This window comes from Tachysurus fulvidraco, chromosome 15 (genome assembly GCF_022655615.1).
Source record: "Tachysurus fulvidraco isolate hzauxx_2018 chromosome 15, HZAU_PFXX_2.0, whole genome shotgun sequence".
NCBI lineage: Eukaryota > Metazoa > Chordata > Actinopteri > Siluriformes > Bagridae > Tachysurus > Tachysurus fulvidraco.
In genome coordinates, this window is record NC_062532.1 from 10082545 (window position 1) to 10105100 (window position 22556).

At 39.1% G+C, this 22556-nt stretch overlaps 1 protein-coding gene across 19 annotated transcripts in view; it reads right to left on the minus strand.

Moving 5' to 3' along the window:
• Positions 1-22556, minus strand: part of cep112 (centrosomal protein 112) — a 125303-nt gene that overhangs the window by 67579 nt on the left and 35168 nt on the right. For 17 of the 19 annotated variants that reach the window (XM_047800663.1, XM_047800658.1, XM_047800660.1 and 14 more), the window contains 9 exons: positions 19051-19137; positions 13286-13385; positions 12887-13005; positions 10923-11066; positions 7017-7171; positions 6343-6472; positions 5302-5394; positions 4874-4933; positions 2816-2895 (listed from right to left, as the gene is read on the minus strand). In XM_047800663.1, the coding sequence (XP_047656619.1) occupies positions 2816-2895; positions 4874-4933; positions 5302-5394; positions 6343-6472; positions 7017-7171; positions 10923-11066; positions 12887-13005; positions 13286-13385; positions 19051-19137 (968 nt within the window). The remainder of the gene's footprint in view (positions 1-2815; positions 2896-4873; positions 4934-5301; positions 5395-6342; positions 6473-7016; positions 7172-10922; positions 11067-12886; positions 13006-13285; positions 13386-19050; positions 19138-22556) is intronic. The other 2 variants (XM_047800657.1, XM_047800653.1) reach the window with 1 other exon arrangement.

Consider the following 22556-nt stretch of genomic DNA (forward strand, 5'->3'; position numbering starts at 1 on the left):
TCTTTGAAAAGTGATGAAAGCAAAGCAGAAGTGCAAAACGTGCCTCAATCCATAAGAATTACGGCAAAGTAGCTTTGAGTGACCTGGGTCTCATCGGGGGGACAGGGCACTGAACATAAAGATCTGAGATGGTTACAATTAAAGACAGAGGCTCTGACAAGATGGAAAACAGAGATGGAGGGGTCGCTCTCATAACTGCAAGCACACACATTTCTACAAAAAAAAAAAAAAAGAAAGAAAAAAAAAGTTAACACTCAATTTCAGAGTGTGTTTTTAATAGGAATATCATGTGCAGCTAGATCTAGTTTCAGCATTCAAAGCCAGTCGTTACTATGCTTTGCACACAACATTTTTGCTGCTATGCTCATTCCCTCTGATGATCAGAGACTCACGAGGATGAAAGATGGAAACTTTGTTTTTATATTCAAGCTTTGTACTTCAGTGTTGCGTTGCCATAGCAACCCACAAGTTAAATCGACACACCAAATCACATTTGCATTGGAAGGCCAAATGAATAAAAGAATATTTTTTTGTTTCAGGCAAAAGAAAAAAACAACAACAAACGAATAATTTAAAAAAACGGGATTGAGGCCTAACAAATGAAGATTATTTGTAAACAATAAACAATATAAGTTATAATACTTAACAAATAACATTTAGTATTACTAACATTTGTGTAGAACAGAAGTAGTACTGGACTCACTGCACTATTGATTGGATAATTGACATGCAAAGTGCACATATGCGCACACACACACACACACACACACACACACACACACACACATGCACCAACACGTATGGCCTGCTGTGAATGTGGCGAGTAGACGGCACTCTGTTTGGTTCATTTCATTTCAATTTCTCTGCTCGTCCACACATCTTCGCTATCAGGCAGTGCACATTTAATGAACGTGTTTGGTTGGCGCTTTGAAGTGCTGGACTGACTTTAATGCCTGGTCAGACGCAGGTAGTGGAGCGGAGAATCTGTCCGCTCGTTAGCCTGATGACGGCTTAATCAGCACCCATACAAAACAGGCTTCTGCGTTGTTCTGTCATGGTGTCAGCTAAATCATTAGCCTTAATTTGTTAGGTGATTCAGAATCACTAGTGTTCAATGGAATCACACTGTTTCTAGACTTGGTAGATAGAAGGAAATAAAAAAAAATGTATACATTTTAAATTCATATCCTGAACTTCTATCTAAAAAAAAAGGCAGGTCAGATTTCTTTAACTTATTAATTACTGCTACTTATATTTTTGACACACTCTACCTAACAGTCTAACTGCCTAAATCATCAGCATGTGCATTATCATTTAATACATCTAATAAACTAGAGCATTTAAGGAACCTTAATCACACAAGGCAATTTTACCATATAAGTGGTATACAATATAAGTGCAAACATATAATTTTCAAACATGTATATAAATTTCAAACATGTATTGTTTTTAAAAACTTAACAGCTTTATCGTTCTGATAACATAGTGGAACAAGCACATCAATAAAACTATCATTTTATCTACAACTGATAGCGCTGTCTGAGCTGTGCTCACATGAAATATAAGAAGAAAAAGGAAGTGAAATGCTGAGCGACTAAGAATAATAACTCAAGCAACACGTCCCTGCTTCATCGATTACAATCATCTACTGAGTGTGGACTGAGTGTTAACATTTACCAACTGGGAAATCCATAGGAAAAAACAACACCACACAAACCCTACCACCAATACCACAGCATACATTACATTTTGATACTACACGATGACGTAGTGGTCAGTTCTGACACACGACTGCATTATGAAAGCTCACAGGTGGCTGTGCACCGTAAGACCTCTTGGCTCAGTGGTGCACAACTCGCTGTTCATTCCTTGCACTTTTTTTTCCACTTAAACAAATTCCCAGATTCTGAATATAGCTAGATCAAGTGGCATCATTTGTTATAGTACAGTCTTAAATGTCAAACAACAGAAAACATGCCAGTGAATGTAAGCTTGTGCAATTTCACAGAAAGACACCACATGTCCATGGGAAACTAAATCTGGATGTTGTCACTGGAAAGGCATTAGGGGTTAATGACGTAGGCTTAAATAAGAGCAGTACAGTGCTGCCAGTCAGGTGTGATATACCACAGTCAGGGGCCAAACAAACACACAAATAGTAAACAGTGAGCTCATAGGTGGCAATTAACTAAGCCTTATGTCACTGTTTAAAACTGGGCTGTGAGATTCTGGGGTGGCATGTGGGCTTTGCACATTTGATTGGGTGATAAGCTTGCCTGGATTACTAAGGGTAAAACACACACAGAGCTGGTGGAAAAAAATGTTGGCGTATATTCTGGTGAATATGTTTAGTGATATTTTCTCATGCATCCTGCGTGCTGTTACGTCTGCAGCTGCATTCCTGTGTTGGGGAACAGACGGAGCTTATGCCACATGCCAGGGTCAGGAGATGGCCTTTCCCATCACAGAGTGACACCATGACTCATATGAATCCTCATCTAGATTAGCAAACTGCAGCTTCAGTCATACTGCAATATATGGTAATGTAGCTCTACCTGGATACGAGTGTTTCCAAACATCACAAATGACTTAATCAAAGCTCTACTGCAATGGTGACGTTACTGCAGTTAGTTTAATATGAATTATTATTATAATCTGGACCCAAAATCTCAAGAATGGCTTAAAAAAATTCTAAATGTGTCGAAGGTGGAAAAAAAACCCCAACAGATCAATGGTTTTATTTATTTATTTATTTTCATTTTAAGCTCAGTACTTTCAGCATTTGTAACTCAGTATTTGCCTTCGTATCACTCACCTGAGTGCCTCTTCCAGCTTCACGCTCTTTTTTCTGGCTTCAGTTCGCTCCTTCTCTAGCTCAGCCTGCAGAGTCTGCACCTGTGGCAGGACGGGACAGAGTAAGCGTCAATCACTCACCTTGTCCAATCAACTTTTACTCCCGTAATTTACCTCAGCACAGCTACGGCTCTGTCTTTTTCAGAGCCCTCCGCTTCCTCTATCTCCTAAAGATCAGAGGTCAAGTCCTGCTCAGCCCTGCCTAAGTGCCTGCAGGTGTATAGGGCTTCGGCTATCCAGATGTGCACCTCACCATCGGTCTTTATGACCCGAGCTGAGACTTTGAAGGTAGGCTGTGGTCCAGGTGTTGTGGCCTCTCTCTCGTATGTGATAGCCGCTTGATCGTGATAGCCCAATTCATTACAACCACTTCCTTTCTTTTCATTTTAGGCTTTTTTATGACAGGAATGATACTTTGAAGGGGGCCTGTTAAATGTTCAAAGTAGGACCGACGATTATCCAGTCATGCTCAAATTTTACGACAGGTTCCTCTACACGTACAAAAATCAGTACTCAATAATCAGCCATAGATCCTTAAGATCTGGCTCTGTGTATGCTGTTTCAGTTTAAAAGCCAAGTTTATTCAATTTCATTTCCCCCCATCGCCGGCTAGTGGACAAATAATGCAAACGAAAACGAGAGAGGACAAAACTACTACTTACTGAATTTCACAAAATTTATGCTTCGTTTAAATCTTAGAGTAGTACAACACAGCTCTGACTAGGTAGAGCAATATTTATTAGTCGGATGAATTAGTATGCATGTAAGATACATAATCTACAGTATTAAGAATCCAAAATATGCTTGTATGGTAACATTAGATTTTCAATAGCTACAGGTTGTTTGTATTACCGTATATCTGACAGCACCTTTGGTGTGCAGCGCTGATATGTTAAAGACAAACAAGATTTAGCTCGATACTTATATTGTGAATTTGTCCTAAATACCACAGATTTCTGACTCGGGAACAGACTGAGAAACTTGAGCAGAATTTCAGAATTGCTGTGGAGATTACTGTACTTCTAGAAAAGAGACATGATGAGAGAGATTGTTTATGTTTGACCATTAAATGGCATGAACTAATTTTTAAACCACCTCTATCACCCAGTTTGGCTCTCAGAGAACCTTGGCAGTAACAGTAACCACTTACATTTACATTTATGGCCTTTTGGCAGACGATCTTATTCAGAGCGACTTACAGAAGGGCTTTGAAGTCTCTATCAATAAATAGTGGTTTAATGACTGATAGTGGTTTAATAGGCCACATATTAAAAACAACATCAGTCTAAAAACTCTGTCAGTGGGTAATATAAGAAAAGCAGACAAACAAGAGTTTTGTAAAATTAAAGTTCTAGTTTAAGTACTTCAGGAAGAGGTCTGTCCAGTGACTCAGCTGTTTGGACATCTAGGGAGAAGTTTATTCCACCACCCCGGCAGTTCCTCTAGGATTTTGTGATTGTAGAAATAAAAGTAAGATCATGCAAACGCTGTGATATCAGAGGAGCTTGCGATTTTTCAATATTACAGTAGATCTGGGCCAAGACAAAGCGTGACCCTGTCCCGACAAGTATTCAGTCAAAATCGAGCATGAATACAGCTTAAAAAATGTGTCTTCACTAGTAGGAGATTAAAAACTGAAAAATAAAAAAATAATACCTTGAGTGACCAACAGTAGGTTTCAGAACGGAGTCTTGATCACACACAAACCGTTCATCAAGCCGTGTCACACTTCACTTATCCAGTGAAAAAATTACGGGATGTGGTGATAGGAAGGAACCCATTTCCACCAAGCTGCCACTGCTGGGCCCTTGAACATGGGCCTTAACCCTTAATTGCTCAGTTGTATAAAAATGAGATCAAATGTAAGTCGCTCTGGATATAAGGTCATCTGCCAAATGCAGTGAATGTAAAAATAAACAAATAAAACTCCACATTTGTACTACAAATACTTTCCTAAACAAAAGTAGTTAATCTATTCCCAGATGTTAAGGGAATTCTAATGGAAAAAAAAAGAAATCACCTTTTTGTCACTGGTGTGCTGCAGGTCCATTCTCTCATGTTGCATCTTATTCTCCAGCTCCTGATCAATTAAAAAAAATAAATCCCATCAAACAAACAGCATCAATACAGGAGATCACAGCATCAAGTTAAATGCATACAATTAACCAAATAAATAAATAAATAGATAGATAGATAGATAGATAGATAGATAGATAGATAGATAGATAGATAGATAGATAGATAGATAGATAGATAGATAAAAATAAATACATAAATAAGCAAGCAAACAAACAAGCAAAAATAAATAAATAAGTAAGTAAGTAAGTAAGTAAGTAAGTAAGTAAGTAAGTAAGTAAGTAAGTAAGTAAATAAATAAATAAAGCAAGACAGATCATTTTAGTTCCTTGTTTCCACTTAGGAATAATAAAGTATGTTGTGAGCATTTACCCTGAGCTGCTTTTGCCTTTGGTGCTCGCTATCTCGCAGCTGCTGTTTGAGCCGAGCCACCATCTGTTCCAGATCCTCGATCACCTCAGACGCCTGACAGCAAGTCCACATTTAAATCAGACACTATTCATATGTTTCACACAGGTCATATTTTGAACTATACAACTTTCAGACCCAAATTAATATTCTGCATATATTTGTAGGCTGTAACATCACCACTATTCAGGGAACAGAAAAAAACAAAACCAAACAAAAAAAACAAAACAAAAAAAGGAGCTGCAAATGATTTCTTATAACACAATAAATATTTATTTCAGAGTAAAACTGATACTGTTCACCTACTGGTTTTATTTTATGCTTAAAACTCCTTCATTCATTGGTCAGTAATACAGCAACAGAAAACGGTAATTGAAATGATGAATGTAATACCATAAAGCATGGAGAACTGGTGTTATATTGTTACTTCAAAACCTTTTGTATACAGCATCCTCTTTTACATTGACTTATTTTTCTTGCTCCTGGATCCGAATATCCGGATCAGTTTGTGCTACAGCTCTGTATCTGGCTTAATTTACACTCTTGTGGCTCAGATTAAGTAGCTCACGGTTATACAAATTCACACAGATTCACACAATTCAGTGTTTTTTTTCTGTAGCAAAGAAAAATAGTTTACAAACTGAGAGTATCCCAGTGAACGTTTGGACTTTCAGATAAAGTCTGTACTGTCCTTTATAACAGCCTGGTCAGTTTGTTTAGGTTTTTGGAAATACTACCAAATAAATTTGTTAGAAAATGTTCTACAACTACTACTAATAGTGATGATAAAGCTTTAGGCAACACAAATTTTGACTTTAAAATCAAAATGCAAATCCCAACAATTGAACCAATAATTGTGTTGTGTTACACATCTATAACAAAAACACGAGTGCGGTTCCTAATACTGTGACATGTTTAATCAATTCTGAGTCAACTTTTCTCCTTACTGCACTCAAACCACACTTGGACAACGTGGCTCAGACGATCATGGAGTGTTTTTCAGACCTTGGCTGCAGACAATGCATGCTCCTTTTGAAAGTGACTGATGTCTGCATCGTTTTTGGCCTGGAGCTTTTTTAGTGCATCTTCATGCTCCTCACTCTGTAGATCTTTTTCTCTCTGCAGAGTCATATTCCTGAAACACACACGTACACACACACACACACACACACACGCATGCACACACACACGCACACACAATAGCCATAGCATTAAATCTACCTGCCTAATATTGTGTAAGTTCCCCTTGTGCCAGAAAATAGTAGCTCTTTTGTGGGGTCGGATTGTAAGGGCTAGCCTTCACTCCCCATGTGCATTAATCAACCTTGGGCACCCTTCATCAAAGGACCACTTTTGGTGGATAACAACTAAATACCGGGAACACCCAACATGCCCTGCTGTTTTGGAGACACTTTGACCCAGTCGACTAGCTATCACAATTTGGCTCCTGTCAAAGTCGCTCTAATTCTTACACCCCTGCTTCCAACACTCCAACTCTGAGAACTGACTGCTGACCTGCTGCCTAATACATCACACCGCTTGACAGGTGTCAGTGTAACAAGATAATCAATATTATTTACTTTACCTGTCAGTGGTTTTAATGTACGGCTGATCGACATGCAAATTTAGGTGACATGGAAAATTAGGGACACACATTGAGGACATGTGTGGGTTTGTACCTGCAGTTGGCCTCCTGGAGCTCAGCACTGATGCCTGCAATGTGGATCTCCAGCTCAGCTTTCTCCTGCGTTACCTTTTGCCTGAGCAAGTTGCCGTTCTCTACCTCCACTGAGAGCTGCTTCACCCGGGCCTCCAGATCCCGCACAGTCTGCTCCTACACCAACACACACAGACACAGTGTCAAATAAAAGAAATTGAATTTAGGGTCTAATATTAAAATCAATATCAAGTCTAAGTGGATAAGAGTAAAATCATCAGACCACTGTTGAGCTCATTGGGAAAAAAACAGCAAGCCATTCTAGATGGATGTGTTTTTAGAAGAAGATAGATGATAAGAGAAGACAGATGTAATTGTTAACGAAATAAAAGAACAGAAGCCGAAAAAAATGCCCTTTTTCCCTTTAAGAAAGTTATCATCTGATAATGGTTTAGCTTCACATGTTGTTTTTCTCGGTAAGTGTTACGTTTGCACTTCAGGTGCAAAAATGCTCATTGAACACAGAATGAGGAGATCCAGACTTTTTTTTTTTAAATCAAGAACAAAAACAAACTTTCTTCCATCATACCAGAGATCATAGAGGCATAAATATGAACACTTTATTTCTTCATGATTGGCATACGTTATGTTGCCTGGATTGCACATGTGGAAGCTCAACTAAAACCAGACCTTATGGAATGAAGCTTTTACACACACACACACACACACACACACATGCATGCGCACGCACACGCACACTCTTCTAGTCTCATCCTTAATGGAAGCCACTGTCCCTGACATGGCAGCTGGAATGCAGGTTGATGTAGGTGATGACAGCGTATTGATTTAAGATACGCAGCCTATGCTGATGAAAGTTGCCCGTACTGAAAGGAGAGGCTTTGCAGACAAGGGCGACTTAGAAGTAATGGAAAAATGAGCCTTTGTTAGCTGCCGGCGTGAAACGTGGCATGATCTAAAAAAGGACAAGTTTCAATCATGACGCATGTGACTAGTGATTTATTGGAAAGTCTGACCCTCAGGAATATAAGAGAAAGAAAGAGAAGAAGAAAAAAAAACCCCACCAACTGACTGCAGGCCTGGAATTAATATACATATCTGTCTCCGTGAACCGTGCAGACTGTCATTCCAACCTTTGACTGTCAAATATCCTTGGCAAAACTTGGCAAATGCTAAAATGATGATAAATAATAATGATGTAACAAGAAGTAACTATACATATATAGCAGTCAGTGAAGAGATGAAAGATGAGGAAATGCCTGGCAGATCAGATGGAAGACAAGTGTGTGTGTGTGTGTGTGTGTGTGTGTGTGTGTGTGTGTGTGTGTGTGTGTGTGTGTGTGTGTGTGTGTGTGTGTGTGTGTGTGAATGGGGGCTGGAGCAGAGGGTTACATATATTTATTCCTTCTATCAAACACGGAGATAACGTAGGATTAACACACTTTAAAACAGACATGGTGTTGCTTCACACACACAGACTAGTTTATGGCATGACATGCGCATTTGGTCCCTCTTTTTAATCATAAGGTTATGCTATTTTGTGTGTGTGTGGGTGTGTGTGCGATTCTTGCTCATAAATTTAAGTGCACACATTTTGTATTCCAGAGCAGCTCACATGAGAATGCCAGGAGAATCATGAGGACCTGTGTTCAGCTTGTTTTTGGGGGGTCTATATTCTGTGGCCTCCCTGTTGTGCATTTGTGTGAATTTTCTGTGTTTGTGTGCATCTTAGCCTGCCTCCTAAAAAAGAGAATAAAGAGAGAGCGAGAGAGAGAGAGAAGCAGCTGTTTGAATTCTAATTCAGATTTTGGAAGGGTCGAAGCTGAGAGATGAGGAACAAGTATGAAATTGGGCAACAGGCTGGAAGTGCAATCGTAGACAGTAGTTAACAAAGGAGGCACGGCTATAAGAAACCTACTCCTTTACATAAATAAATAATCCTCCCCAAAAACAATAAAGTTGCATCACAACAGAATGAATGTGACTGAACAAGTTTGACCAAATTTCATTACAAATAATGAATGTTTACAGCGATTTTCAATCTAAATTCACAGCCTGAAAATTTCCACCCACCAGTCATCATACAACAGCTACCAACTGGTGAACTGGTAAAGGCTGACTTGTGCTTGCTCTGAGAGAGGTGAATCTCACACTCAGAGAAGTCGACCTTCTTCCACATTCGTGATTCCTGGGATTGGTCAATGCTGCTGAGACTGATATGGAAGAGAGAGAATGCTGTCCTTAAAACCCCGTGAACCAGTAACCAAATAACCTTAATAATTGCAGCTTAATCTGACTTTTGAATATGTACTTCATGTGTGTTATGCAAATCTGGCCACGCCCCCATTCTTAATTCCACACAGTAAAAGTCCTTTTCTTTTCCCGCTATATTTAGAGCAAGATTTTAGGATTCAGATGTCACTGTCTCACATACACAAGAAAAAAAAATCCGCTAATACATCAACTCTCAACATTCACTGGAAAGAGTCGACTCAATGAGTCGACACACCATTATTCAGATCAGCCCTGTGGTAATGCCTGACTCCCGAACGAGCATGTAGCTAAAATGTGTTCCAATTTCATGGTACTGCCAAATAAACTATAGCATACTGCCAACGTTACCATACTGTAGTTAAACACATCTATGTACATATTTCATGAAAAGTAATAGAAAATATAATTATGTTATGTTTTTTTGGGGCTATCATATCTAATTCTGCAGGAATTACGTACATGTTTTTTTTCCTCCATGAAGATGTTACTTCCTGCTACTGTACTGCATATACAAGCAATCAGCTGTCATGCTGAACAGCGCTACACACATGTGACAATCCAGGTAAATTAATGATTACTGGTCTAGTTCTTTGTTTAGATCAGTCACCTTTGTAGACGAGTATATAAAATATGTTGCGTTGCTTTGAAGAGTTGCTGTGATTTTTCCCCCAAAAAATTGAGGATAGTGCCAAAACTTGGACAAAGGAATGATGAAAGAAGATAAGGCAAACAAAGTCTTTCAAAGCCTGTCGCATTGAGACATCAAATAGAACCGGGGGACAGCACATGTTCGCTCAGCTCACCTAACACGAGGACATGTGAGACATGTGTGTGTGTGTGTGTGTGTGTGTGTGTGTTTGAGAAGGCCAGCCTAAACTAACAGAATAGGTGAACCTAATTTCCAATGACAGAGAACTCTTTCATGGTCGGAAAGCCGCTAAGTTTAATTATTAAAGAGAAGTTTTTGCTCTGCAGGGCACGCCATGCTTTTTGAAGCCTCTTAAAATTCGACCCCGCTGACGGACCGCAGCCTGACCTGCACGACAAGCATCGAATCCAGAACGTGCAAAATCTCATTAAAGTATAACTCAAAGCCGGCTTCACTTTATTTTCTGCCCACTGATGCCTCTGTTTATCCCCAAAATACAACACACTCTTTGTTCCGGAAACCTTTTGTGCACCCGAGAGACATTAACAAGGTGAGAAATGAGGAAATACGGCCACAAGAAAAAAAAATGAAGAACGATAAAACGACAATCTCTGCTGGTTTTCACACTGGGCACGTTTGCTGCAGTCTTGTTCCCACTGACCATTGGTCTGGTTTTTGAACCAACTTGTTTCTATCTAACTTGAAATACGGTGCATTCGTGTTCATCCTGCATTATGACAAACACGCATGGACAACACAACATGACTCACCACATTTTATTTATTTATTTTATAATTTTGATGTCACGACCCAGTTCCAGAGCAACCAATCTCAATCCAACTTCTACAGGAAGTCACAGTTTGGTACCATGGTTCGCTTCCTGCTCCACATGACAGCTGTCACATTACCAATTTTTCACCCAAACCTTGTGAAAGTGACCTAAAAGCTACATGCTATAGTGCACTATGTAGTGCAAAAATCACTCACGGTAGCTCGTGCCTGGGTGCCATAGTCCGCCTCCATCTTGGCCAGTCGCTGGTTGGTGTCCTCCAGCAGCTCCTGGATGTTGTCTGTGTGCTTCTTCTGCAGTTCAAACTTCTGCTGCTCCATCTGAGCGATCACAGTGTGTAGCTGTCGGTGAAAAGGAATGAAAACGAAGAAAAGGAAAACAGTTAGAAAAACTCAATATACCACACAGCATGCTAACATCCCACGTTTCAAGCTAGTTTTTATATTACAGCTAGTGACACATTTCTACTAGACATTACTGCATAGCGATCTTCAGTAGCGGTTCATTTGTACAACAATTCAACCTTACACACTGACCACTGGTGATTATTTTATATTACACTACCAGACCTGTCAAGGTTCAGGCAGAGGCAGTTTGAAAAGGAAGTCTGCAATCTATATCACTTAAACACATGGCAAAAGACCAAGTGTTTTCTCCACAGTAAAAACCGAAGCCAATCAGCATATGAATTCTTGACTAGACTTGTGGGGAGCCCTCACATCCTGTCAAGGAACAAGGGAAGCGTTTTGAATTCATTTATGTTACATAACGTGGAATCTATCAAAGTATGTTTCACTTAGCTAAGAGAATCACCCCAAAAGCCACCATCCAGCTGAGTTTTAGTGATCGCTGTTGCTGACATGCAGTTCCTGACTCTGCAGCTGGTAATAACATTACATAAAACCCTCTCCTATCCTCCTTAAAAGTCAAACGGTGGAATGGCGCTCATCTGACTTTCTTTTTACATGTTATAGGTCGTGGACAATGAAATAGTTTAATCACAATTGTGTCATACAAGCCTAGTGGTGGTGTTTGCTAGCATAAACAAAATCCGGGAAAGTTCTGCTGAAAGGCCAAGATGGATCGAGCGCGTATTATATATTTTGCAAAACAAACAGCTTAAAAACTGTATCTTAAAAAAAAAAAAAAAAAACCATAATAAAAAATAAATAAAAAAAAGTAGAAGAAGAAACTTGAAGAAAAAAAAAAAAGAAAGACTATGGGTGATACTGTGGCACATTACAACAAACGCTTGACAAATAGAATTATATAATTATTCTAATAGACTCATATAATGGTACTAATTAGGTGCAAGTGATTAGAACGTTTGATGTGCTAGGGCTGAAAGAAAATGTAGTTCAGTGGCATTTGGGAGCTGCCATGACAGTTTGACTGCTGGTGCTACTATTATTGTTTCCAGCAATAGTCATTTGGAAAAATGTAATATTTTTGGATACATGTTAAATATTCACTACAAAATGTTTACATCAAATCATCTGCTTCAAAACACAAGAATGAACAGATCAGAAACCTGGGACACAAACATTATGTATATATGTATGCATTGTGTATGGTATGTGCCTCTCCCAAGCCCAGACGTCATATCTACTGCAGTGACTAAGAGGAGGAGACAGAATAGACGTCTCCTCACACCTAGAGAGCACAGAGAGTTTTGTCTGGTTAGTTTCCATCTACAGGTGGATGTGGCATTGTGTGGTTTTCGAAATCGCAATCTGTTATGTTACTTAGGAGCAAAACCCACAACCTGGTCTGCTGCATGGCACACACCGAGGGGGAAAAATAATATCACCACATGCATGTACTGCGATTTTGTGTGATTTGTGTGCATTTTGCAGCTGTCCGGCAAATGGTCAGGATAAGCTGTACATCCACTGAACAGAACAGTTAGAAGCCCAAAGGAAGAAAGACTTCAAACACAAACTTGTGCACAAACATCAAGCACCAGAAGAGAAGCCGGAAAACATACAGAATGTTTTTTTCCTCCGCAGTAAATACACAGTAACTCAGAGCATGGCTTCTCTTCGTCCTGAAACTTAAAGAGAAGGCCTTGAGCTCTGTAAAGCCGACGAGGGGGAAAAAAATAAATAAAGCTCCTCCACAGGCTTCGGTAGAAATCGAAGACATTTCAGCCCAGCCGTACCTTCTTCTCCAATTCGTTTTTCAGAGAGTCAGCACTTTGATCCAACATTTTCTTCAACTCTGCGATCTGCTTGTCTTTGCTCTGGCGGATGACCTGAGACTCGCGCAGCAAGCTTTGAACTGTAGGGTAGAGAAGAAACAGAGCAAAAGAGAAAGAGTGAAAGAGGGAAAGAAAATAAAAAAAGTAGACCTGGCTGCAGGGCAAAGCTCTGTCAACACTCTTTCACACACATTCCTACTTTTTAAAACTGATGTTCTTACCCTTCACAGCTATTTTCACTATCGCTTCTATGAGAAAAAGAAATGAGTAATGTACGTGTGTGTGTGTGTGTGTGTGTGTGTGTGTGTGTGTGTGTGTGTGTGTGTGTGTGTGTGTGTGTGTGTGAATGAGACCTCTCACCTTTTTTCTCCAGTGCTCTCACAGCCTCCTCTGCTTCTTTCATCTTGGACCGATGCAGGTTCTTCAACTCCTCGATCTCTCCATTCTTACGGTGTAAAATCTAGAAGATGAGTAAACCTCATGACCTTTAGTTACTTCAATCGAATTACCTTATAATCGTTAGATAATTATCACCATCTATCAAGGGCAAATACTCTACAACAAATATTTAGCTTGGAAGCTTTTCTCAAAAGATTCATTTCTGATGTCCGAGTCTGCACTTGTGTGTTTGAGGCAGAAGGAGAGAGAACTTTTCTCCTCATCCTGGCAAATCTCTGGACATTCATTATCCTTAACCTTATCATAAGTCGAAATCAGTACACCAGGACTTCTGAGTCTTTGATTATTCTCCCTGGGGAAGATCCAGAGAGTAGACACAATGTATGAATTATATACATACTGTACATTACAGCTCTGTTGTACTCATGTGAAACATTTTACATATGTTTAAAGTATTATGTTGTACATTTCTTACAGGAAAAAAGGTAAGAGCTCAAGTTAGGGTTGGTTAGACAATTGCACTCTCTGGCACTCTCTAATTTGTAGGTGTGTGGTATTTATTAACGTAATCATTGTTACATACTTTGATAATGGATTGTAAAAGTACGTGCTGACTCCCGCACTGTGGTATATATGATAATACACTACACTTACTATACAGAAGTTGCTAATAAGCAAAGAACATATTTAGACAAACATGTAAGGAACCACGCACAGGAACTAATGTAAAAAAATATCAGGTATAAAGCAGTTAAGAAGCAGCATTCATGTGCAACTGAACAGAGATGATCATAAATATGTAATAACACTTATTGGTCATTGGTCTTATGTTATGTCTCCAATTGTTGTGATTATTGTACAAAACTCATAAACGGTGGAAAATCCAATCTAGAAATATAGAATAAAATCATAGTGTCTGTTTACTCGATGTTATGACATAGTAGCAATTAACAATTATTCTTATCTGCCTAATGATATAATTACTCAATGCCAACAGAGTGATGTCATATTTAGACAGACACTCACCGCCCAAGTTATTAGAAACTCCTGCACACTTATGTAATTATCTAAGCAGCCAATCAAGAAACAGGTCAAGAGCTTCAGGTAACATTCAGAATGAAGAAAAAGTGTGATGTCTTTGATCGTGCCAAGGTTGTTGGTACCAGATGGGCTGGATTGAGTGTTGCAGAAACTTAGGATCTGAGAATATGAGGCTGTTTCTTTTACACAGAATCATCCAACCTCACCCCCCCCCCTCCCCCAAAACTGTACAGTTTGGGTGTTTCTGTGCCAACAACAGCATCAGATTCTTGTTCCGATATGATCATCTATGTTGTAGCCCAACCACCTCAAGGTTTGATGTGCTCTGAAATGCTTTTCTGCTCAGGACAGTTGTAAAGAGTGAAACGTCACATTTTTTCCATGGAGAAAAATAAGACACGAACTGAATATCAACTAAACTTGAATGTATGTTTGTTTATTTATTTATTTATTTATTTATTTATTTATTTATTTATTTATTTATTAATGAAATATGAACCCTATAATAAATAATCCAGACGTAGAAATGGCAGCACTTTAAGCATGGCCTTTGAATTTCGTGACATTTCCTCAAACTCTACGTAGAGATGTGCATGTTTTTTAATCCTGTCAGTAGTCTTAACATTTTTTTTTTTTTCTGACACACTTGAATATCCAACAGGCATAGCAGGGGCGGTTCTAGGATTTCATCTTTAGGGGGTTTTAGCCCTCAATGAGAATTTAAAACAAGAAGAGTTTTATATTATATATTATATGACTACATAGTAAGCCAAAAGTTATGGTATTATTTAAAATGGCAAAAGTTGACACCAAAATGTTGGTAATGATGTCAGTCTTGAATCAAATCAGTTCATGTATGTGTGCATTCTCTACGAACAGTGTGTCCAATGAATGCATTAATAAAAAATATTCACAAGACATTTTGTGGCTTTCCGCCGATTAACGTTATAGATAAACGCCTCCAGCTCTGACTGCGCGTACCTGTGCTTCTCTGTTCAAATAAAGCAGACAGCTGATGATGCACGTTTGAAAGACTACAACGCACGTGCGTAAAAGCAAAGTAAAAAAATTCTGTCTTGGTTCAAACTGATAAATAATTTTCTTTCCCATCGACGCCATGTCCTGCATTTTAACGTAATTTTTATTTTTGAAAGTAAAAATTGTAATTAAAGTTTTAGGGTGGCTGAGATCACAGACAGGAGGGCTGGAGCCACCCTAAAAAAGGTCTAGAACCGTCCCTGAGGCATAGAATGTTCGAGACATACATAGTTACAGTATGTATATATGTATATATCCATTACGTATTTAAGTAGGGAATTGGTAGTGTTTAAGGTGATTGGAAGGATGTGAGTTTGATTCCCATGTCCACCAAGCTGCTGAGCAAGCCCCTTAACCCTTAATATATAATGTATATTTTAAGATAAATGTAAGTTGCTCTGGATAAGGGCATCTGCCAAATGCTGGAAATGTAAATCTATTTTTTGATAGTTACTGTTCTTCAAAATTAAGTGTTGCTGAAAAAAATCCAGCCTGGTCTACAGTGGATGTGAGTTTGGCACAAGCCTCGAGTGTATAGTGTTAGAACTGCAGAACAAAAATTCCAAGCAAATATATTTTAGTTCTTTATCTGCGGTGGCATACGATAGGGGGTCAATTTGTTAATTCTGATTGAGCCATTTGTTCTTCTGATGCATAGTTCCCTGCAGAAAGCGCAAGGGGTCAAGGTTTCGGTTCAAAGCTCGGCAACTTGCGTCCCAGCAGTGCCGAGCGTGCTCCTAAGAAAGAAAGAGTGGGCAGAAATCGAAGCCCAGCAGGCTGCCAGAGTGAACAAGGGACACCCACTGGCAAGGATAAGACGGAGCTCTCGACGTGGATATTGTCTGGATGTTTGTGTGCCATTTGTAGCGAAAAGATGCACCTGAGCAAATATTGACATCCTCCCAAAAGGGCTTTGATGAAGGAGACACACGTGCAGATCTAAAGCGTCTCTCTTCTCCGTGATGTCCGGCTAAGCATGGAAGGGAACGCGAGGACAGCTGACATCTTTATTAATTATCGTTTTAATATAAGAAACCATGAGACTAATTAGGGCTCGGTGTCCATGGAGAGCTATTGAGGTTTTAACACAAAGGAAGGAAAAATCACACTAAACCAGTCTTCAAAGGGATTTTTTTTCCAGTAATAAGGGGGAAATGCAATAGAGCTTCTAATTTGAAATGTGCTTTCTAGGGTCCAGCCTTCACAGCCCTTTTCACTCTCATGTAGACTAATAAAGGAGGGTGTTAGCTGAAGAGAGAGAGAGAGAGAGAGAGAGAGAGAGAGAGAGAGAGAGAGAGAGAGAGAGAGAGTGGAAAAGAGTATGACAAAAAAAAGGGAATGGGGCACATTTCAGAGAGACGTGCTGTCCTTGAAACACTGACTTCTGATTTAAACAGGAAAAAGCATCCCCTAAAAGTTATTATTTCCACCCTATGAGGAGGGGAAAAAAGTCACAGTGCCATCAGTGGATTATTTGGCCTGTTTTAGTCCTCAGAAGTGCACTCTCTGCTGCTAAGCTTGTCATCCTGAGAGATGAAAGCCTCTGGACGAGACAGAATGGCAGAGGGAGAGAAGGGTAAAGAGAAGTTCATGGAACATTTAGGGACACATGTAATTTTCTAATCGCCTCCTTAAGAGAGAGCATTTCAGCCGCACATGGGAAAGTCATGACGGCGAGAGAACAGAGCCGAGAGCCTGCGTCTGCTTTGGGAGATGTGCTGCTTTTAGGCAGGGTCATTTCAGGCTTTTAGGGCATCTTTGTGAGTGTGTGTGTGTGTGTGTGTGTGTGTGTGTGTGTGTGTGTGTGTGTGTGTGTGTGTGTGTGTGTGTGTGTGTGTGTTTGTGAGGAGACGCCAAGCTGTCTGTGACTTTTTCTGTTTATGAGGGGTAGATGGACTTTGAAACAGATAAACACTTACTGGCGTATGGTCCGCATTGTCGGTACGAGACACCGAGCTCATGTTTTCGCTCTGGTGTTTGTAGCAATAAATAAGACGAACTCGCTCAAGATGAACTTTAGAAACAGTTACGCCTTAAAGTAAGGTAGTTAGTTATCCTTCGATGTAAGCGAGAGAAGAATTCACAAAAAATATTGCACTTTAAGCACAGTTGAAGTCACACATGCAGTCCTCGCTTCGGGTCTATAATTAAAATCCAGTTATCATCATTAACCAATTATTATAATTAGCCATTGTAATTATAATTACAGATGACTGTTATTAAGGTGATTTTATAGGCAATTAGTACAGGGAGTTTTCTTCATCACTGAGGAAGCACAATAACTTGTATTTGTTAATTGATGATCTAAATGGTTGTAAAGGTAGAAGGTAGTTTTTGTACCAACCATCGTTGTAAAGGTTTCATTAATCCTAACAGCGGACCTTGATTGTATGCAACTTGCTGTTGAAAAGCAACGACATGCTCTTTACAAACGTCTTACACTCCACTTCACATCTACATAAACTGCACTGTAAGAACAGTCAGTCCTCGTTTCATCCCCATCTGATACACACACACTATTGCTGCTTGCACTACTCACACATCTTGTACTGTATACTGTGTATTGTACAAACAGTTGTTTTGTGACATACTGTTATTTACAGTAATTTACACTCTCACGCTTTAGATATATTGCTGACTTGTCATATACTCTGTATAGTATTGTCTGTAAACACAACATATAGTGTCAGTATTTATATCTGTACTTTTGAGGGTCACCAAAGCTGCAATCCGACTCCTTGTATATGTGCAAAACAAACTTGGCCAATAAATCTGAATCTGATTCACCCAAATGTTCTATAAATAGCAGTTGACTCAATAATATGACCACCACTGATTTACACAAACAGTTTTAAAGTAAATTTAAAAAAAAAAAAAAAAAATTTCCCTTCATCAAATCCGAAAAAATCACATAAAATACGTTAGATAGTGAATTCTTAATCCAAATGTTCAGATGGAATCGATTAATTTTCTATTATCGCGACTCTGCCAGAAATGGCTGTAACCCAAATCACAGACTTATATTATTAAAAAAAGCATCCTTGTTGCTATTACAAAGCAGATAACTTTTGTTATTTGAAACAAATATATGGATATAATTTATGAAAGAAACATTTTTAATAAATAAAAAGTGTAATGTTTTGCAAAGTGCTCAGGTATGAGTGAATATATATATATATATATACACTCTGTTGTTGACTGATAGAATCTCTAAGAGAAAATGACATGGCATTTTACATGCAGGTGACTTTTTACATTACCTTTGACCCATGTTCTATGTGGCATTTTAAACACGCACACACACACACACACACACACACACACACACACACACACACACACACACAGCCATTACTTCCTCTGCACAATGACAGACAACTCAGCATGATTCATAAAAAAGACAATAAAAAGATTACACCCTGCTCAATCGCCAGATGGTTATGCAAAGAATATCATGCTTTCATTCAGATAGGTCATTAAGTCGGTTCTGGTACATTGTGTAAATTTGACTGGACAGGTTTTATAATTAAATCTAAAAAAAAAAAAAAAAAGGTCAGGGCTGAGATCTTTCCAGTCACGTAGTCAGATAGGCCAGAGGTGTGAGAGATATAAAGGTGAATGAAGGAATAGAGTTAATAGTGAAAAACCTTCTGAACATCGGCATCGTGTCTCTGCTGGAGCTTCAGCTTCTCCTCTTGGTATTTGGCCTCCAGAACTTTGATCCTCATTTCAGACTGAGAAGGGGGGAAAAAAGAAACAAATCAGGGTCTAACTCTATCACAAACTCTCCTACTAACAATACCGAGACTGATAACAAAACATTTTGGTTTTGGACTTTGGTTAATTTGACAGTTTATCTAATCAAGTGATATTCATCATACAGTATCCTTTAATGTATCCTACAGAACTTTACCCTGTTCATCTCAGTACACATTTACTTTATGAACATAATATTAATATCGTATAATTCAGCTCCTTATGTAAATATGCGTAACGATATTCTGTATTTACTGGAGTCACAGAGCTGTTTTATTCCTAACTTTCCACTTACAGAGCACACTGTGTCTATTATTTCGAAGCATACTCATTTGTTGAGTTATTGAGGTTTGGAGTAAAACCAGTGACCAGTTAAATAATGCTAATAAATCCAAAATAGATACAGTATTAAATAGAACTTAGCTAAAGGCTGAAAAAATGACAGCCCCCTGTGGTTATGCTTTCTGAACCATATTTTGAGGACCAGGGGCCTACGGTGTCTTTGCCCTCGATGTGTCGTTTTACTGTGCTGTTATTCCACTCAAGTATCAAAACAATAAATAAAATCACACAATACATGTACATGTGGCATTTTTTCATTCAAAATGTTTTCACTTTTGTTGAATTTGTGTTGAGATGTAAGGTTAATGGATACCACATACCACAAGGTATGATTTTGAAGCATTTCATTTTCATTTCCAGCATTTTGGAGACATAATGTACATATCCAGAGCGACTTACATTTTATCTCATTTTATATGGAGATAGTTAAGGACCTTGCTCAGGGGCCCAGCAATGGCAGTTTGTTGACTGGGAATCGAAATCACAACCTTCCGAATAGTAGCCCAACACCTTAACCACTGAGCTCCCACATCCCCGAGTAGCAACAGTTATCTACTCTATAATTTGGGCTTTAATTGCTCCTCTTCTAGTTCCCACCTTTAACAGGAGTGTAACCAGTCAGACAGCAGAACCAAATATTCGAAAGCAAAAACTTGGCTTCCTGAGTTGGCGTTACTATCCGTACGCAAATAGAAACAATTCAGCAAATGTGAAGCTCACTGACAAAGCAGAGTAAGAGAGACTTCAGGTTTCAGAGTACAACGAAAAAGCAGTGAGCTTGTCCAGCTTCAAGAACTTGTGTCATGGACATCGTCAGTTTTTTTCTGGTTGTACAAATAACCTGGAACGCATTGGAAAAGATGATGAAATACTGTACAGATTTAAATCGTAACCTCAGCAAAAGTGTATTAAAGGGGTCTTTTAAAAACAGATTTTCATTGCAGAATTCTTGTTTGTATTTGAAGGGGCTTTTTTTTTTAGATGCTTTATAGACACAACTGAACAGAAAACTAAATCAAAACTAACAGAATGTTAAGGAACCTTTAAAATCTCTAGAAATACTGCTGGTAATATGAAAGAATTCGATTTGGTTCATTTATACACTGACAAATGATTTCATGAGCTTCCTATTACATCTAAACAGAAGGAAAGAATGTCTTACACTTATGATTGTCAACATTTACTTATTCACATGCTGTCTAACTCAATACACATGCTAAAGTTTTGCAACTCGCTTGTGACCCCAAAGTTTCAATAAAAAATACTCCATTTTAGATTTGTTCCACCGAAAGTCATCTTGAAAAAGTCAGTGTGCAAATCAGCCACAATGTTGTTTCCTGGCACAAAAAGCTATTAAGAGAACAAACAAAAGAATGGAGACCATCTGTTCACTAAGACTAAGCCACTTCTGCTCAGATGAGGAAAAAGGTAGATGAAAAAAATGAACCACCTCTATGGAAGTGCCACAAAGTGTGGAATCAATGTTCATTAGCATTTCAATCCACTTTTGTTTAAAGCCCAAACCCTTCGTGCTTCAACTTGGAAGCAACTCGGCCTGCCAGTTCTGTTTGCTCTGTGGCCATCATGTCAATAACAGTGTGGAAGGGAAGAAGTGCATAAGACAGCAGTGATTAAATTGCTCTCAGCCAGGCCTTGTAATTCAGCTCAATATTTCTGCGATCAAAAGTTCAACGGTTTTCTGAGACGAGTTGCAACGCAGCTTCACTCAGGTCTTTCAGGTTGGCAAACCCATACAGAGGTCTGTGTGCAGAGGCGTGTGCTCTCTCTCTCTCTTTTACTTTTATAAATATACACATTAATTCAGGTTCCAGCAAACCATAACTGGGTGGGGCTGTTTCTCACTCCCTCACAGAGGCACACACTTTGTGCGTCCTTCTGCTGTGTCTCTCAACAACACGGCCGCCAGGCATTCCTGATGTGGCATGTTTGATCTGGCAAGCGCGGCACTTTTGAAAAGCGCCTCCCTTGCCCCAGGCTGAACAGGGACTCCGATCATTCATCAGAAAGCCACTGCCTTATCAGATCTTCCCTAGGGCACAAAATGGCATCAGCAATAACAGAAAAGTCTTACTACAGTATGAAAGCTAGCACTGTTCCCCGACAAACGGTGTGTGCTCAAACCCTAACTGATATAATTAGTGCAGAGGACCAATTTGTGTGGACAATATAGATTTTTACCATAATGAAGACTAATCAGCCAAATACAGACCACAATTTGAAATTGTGTTACGAGTGCTGCAGGGTGTTTGTTGTTAATGGGTGTGTCTGAAATTAGGGAGTATTCAGACACATGAAGGCCTTCATATCAGAGATCCCTTCGTCTAGCCAGTTTAAAAGCTATATATAAATCCCATAATCCTTTTCTGTATTTTGGGAGCAGAAGGCAGTGTGTGAAATGGCGTAAAAGTGTGTAAAATGTAAAAGAAGAAATATACATAAACAATGACAATGACTTCAGAGAATTACTTTGTAAGCATTAGTGCACTGCATTGTATAAAATCATGCAGACACAGGCAAATAGCTTGGGGTCATGTTCACATCGACCATGAGAATGGGGATAAAAATGTGATCTCAGTGATTCACTTAATTGTTGGTAATCAGATGGTGATCTCCTTGGATTATCCACAGTAGTCTCTAGAGTTTACAATGAAGAAAAACCAGCCAGTGACAGCCAGTTCTGCTGACTGAAGCACCTTGTTGACAATAAGAGGTAAACAAGGAATGGCCAGACTGGTTTGAGCTGACAGAAATGCTACAGTAACCCAGATAACCACTCTGTATAGTTGTGGTGACAAGAAAAGCATCTCAGAATGCACAACATGTCACATTTTGGCTACAACTGCAGACGACCACGTCAGGTTCCACTTCTGTCAGCCAAGAAGAGAAAGCTGAGGCTGCAGTGGCCACAGACTCACCAAACCAAACAGCTGATGACTGGAAAAACATAGCCTGGTCTGATGAATGTTGATTTTTGCTCACAGATGGAAGGATCAGAATTTGGCACCAACAGCATGAACTCATCGACCTGCCTTAT